This window comes from Ixodes scapularis, unplaced genomic scaffold (genome assembly GCF_016920785.2).
Source record: "Ixodes scapularis isolate PalLabHiFi unplaced genomic scaffold, ASM1692078v2 PGA_scaffold0__279_contigs__length_252992795, whole genome shotgun sequence".
Classification (NCBI taxonomy): Eukaryota; Metazoa; Arthropoda; class Arachnida; order Ixodida; family Ixodidae; genus Ixodes; species Ixodes scapularis.
This window is the reverse complement of record NW_024609835.1, coordinates 202,516,267-202,518,910: the sequence shown is the minus strand read 5'-3', so window position 1 is coordinate 202,518,910 and position 2,644 is coordinate 202,516,267. Positions and strand designations below refer to the sequence as shown.

The 2,644-nt window shown below is 48.6% G+C and overlaps 1 protein-coding gene across 1 annotated transcript; it reads right to left on the bottom strand.

Annotated features, from left to right (window-relative positions):
* Window positions 1-1,405: 1,405 nt before the first annotated feature.
* LOC121837950 (uncharacterized protein K02A2.6-like) lies at window positions 1,406-1,870 on the bottom strand. The gene has a single exon (XM_042293869.1). The coding sequence runs from the start codon at window positions 1,868-1,870 to the stop codon at window positions 1,406-1,408; it is 465 nt and encodes a 154-aa protein (XP_042149803.1).
* Window positions 1,871-2,644: the final 774 nt, after the last annotated feature.

Genomic DNA, 2,644 nt, shown 5'->3' with positions numbered 1-2,644 from the left:
GTAACGCCACATTTGCTACGATTATCGTCAGAGTAGGACGAAACCTTCAGAGTCTAAATTTAACTATAATTACTTAGGTGGTTTTCCACGTAGAGTCTGACGGCTAGTAACTACTAATCAGACCCATCAAGCTGCTCAAAAATTGCATCTCCACGGCGCTCGTTGTTTTGCACATCTTCTATGAATAAGTGAACTTATCACGAACAAATACAAAAAAAGAACGCAGAAATACGAGGGATTCGCTTTGACTGATTGGTTTAACCGGTGAAAAAAACCGCACAAACAAGACAACCACCTTCACGATACAAATCTGGTACTGCTTGAAGTATCCCATCAGATGGTGGAGTTTGTTGTGGTCAGATTTAGTGTGCGAACAGAAATGCTGTTAAACAAACTCCAGCATAAAATCAATTGAGCAGTTTAGCGTGAATCCACAACACAGCATAATTTTATTTAAAAAATAAACACAAAAGGGGCGGGACAAAGACGGAGAAACACGCAAAGCGCAAGAAGGAGCTGAGGGGCAACTAATGTATATTAATTGATTCGAACGTCACGCAAACGTTTCCGTTCAATCAGCGTTAGTTGCCAGTTAGTTACCTGTCCCGCATATGCGTGTGCGTGTGTTTCTCTGACTCTGTGTCGCCGTTTTCGCGTTTTTTTTTATCTCGATTAAAGAACTAGTTTGGCAGTCCACAATGTTGCAGCCACGCTGCAGCCACCGCGATGGCTGCGACAACTTGTCACCCCAAAATATACATGATGGATGTTGTGTCGCGCCGCAGAGCCAAACAGAAGGTCCAACTCAGAAGACCAGCACACAAAGAACAAATTTAATATAACGAAGGCACACTTTTCAGGGCGAAGACCAGCGCACCCTGGTGGTGCGAATGGGTACTTGTTACGTTGCCTTATACATACACAACACTCCTCCCCACTTACAAAAACGGACACTAGTACACCAGTCTATTTGGAGGACGTCGAGCTCAGCTCGACCTTCGACCTTCCTGAGCAGCTATGCTACTATCAGCATGCGGTGGCATTGGGACCTCACATTCGCCCGGTTCGGCAACACTCTTACTGTCACTCGAATCACTCTCCGAAGAGGCTGATCGAGACGAGCCCTCACCTCAAAAGCGCAAGTGATCAGCATGCACATAACGAATCTGGTTAGCCACCCGCACCAGGTATGTAACCGGACTGATCACTTCCTTTAAAATTCCTTTAGTCTAGTTTACTCTCTCCCGCCTCACATTTCTGACCTAATCTCTGTCGCCCACTTGAAAGAGTTTCGTTGGACCTCTGCGGTTGTCTGCCAGCTCCTTTTTCTTGTTCTGCTTTTCTCGTCGTGGAAGCGACGTTGCACCTGGCTTGAGCTGCAACAGTCGTGTCCGCGGAGGCCGTCCTAGGAACAGCTCTGCAGGGGCCTTTCCAGTACTTGTGTGTGGTGTCGTCCGGTGGCAAGTAGGAAACACGACAACTTCTCCTGGATATTTTGTCTGCTCCCTTGGAGGTCGTCTTCAAGTACTTGCTTGAGCAGCGCTCGCTTGACTGTTTGCACAGCTTTCTCCGCGGCGCCATTCGAAGCCGGGCGGTAGGGAGGCGTCATGGTGTGCACCACTCCCTGATCCTTCAAAAAGTTCTTGAACTCCTCGCTTCGAAACTGGGGGCCTCCATCAGTCACCACTTCTTCGGGTAGTCCAAACTGTGCGAAGACAGCCATCAGTTTCTCGACTGTCTTGGGTGAGGTTGTGGAAGACATGGGCAGGACCTGAACCCATTTAGAAGAACTGTCAACCATAGCAAACAGGTTATTTTCCGACGTGGTTCCAAAGTCCACATGAATGCGTTCGAAGACCCGCGAGGTCATCTTCCATGGCTGGAGTGGTACTGGAAGAACGTCGTATTGGACCGCTCGGCAGATCTCGCGTGACTGCACCTTGTTCTCGATCATGGGGTTTATTCAGGGCCACCACACATGTCCTCTAGCAACTTGTTTCATACGCACCCTTCCTGGATGTTCTTCATGCAAGCTCTTGAGGGCCGCAGCCTGTAGTGCCTGTGAAATCACGACTCTAATCCCCCACAGTAGCCAATCCTGGTCCGTTGACAGCGTCTTCCGCCTCCGTCAGTAGTGTTGCAACCCTGGATCTTGCACGGATGTTGGCCAACCTCTCTTCGTGTGTTAAAGGACACGTTGCAGCAAGGGGTCGCAGAGGGTCTCTTTCCCAACATCGGCACTTGAAAAAAGCGGTTGTTCTGTAAAAGAAAAATATTTCAACATACTATCTTCTCCCACAGTTCTCTTCAGAGGAAGTCTCCGTAGGGCATCAACATCCCCGAACTCCGCGCTCTTGCAGTACAGGATCTTGAAGTGTACTTTGCTAGTAACAAGCGCCACCTCTGGATCTTCACAGCAGCTATGGCTGTTATATAATACTTAGGTCCCAGGATAGACGTTAGCGGGTATTTGTGTGTTACTAGGGTGAACGAACGCCCAAAGAGATGCATATGAAACTTCTTGACCGCAAATATCAGTGCCAAGGCTTCTCTTTCCATTCGTGCGTAGTATTGTTCAGCCACAGTAAGCGTCCTGGACGCATACTCCACTGGTCTGTAGTCCCCGTTTCTCATGTCTTGGGTT

What these genes read in the sequence shown, in the direction of transcription:
- LOC121837950 (XM_042293869.1), bottom strand. Translation starts at nt 1,870, where the DNA reads ATGACCTCGCGGGTCTTCGAACGCATTCATGTGGACTTTGGAACCACG.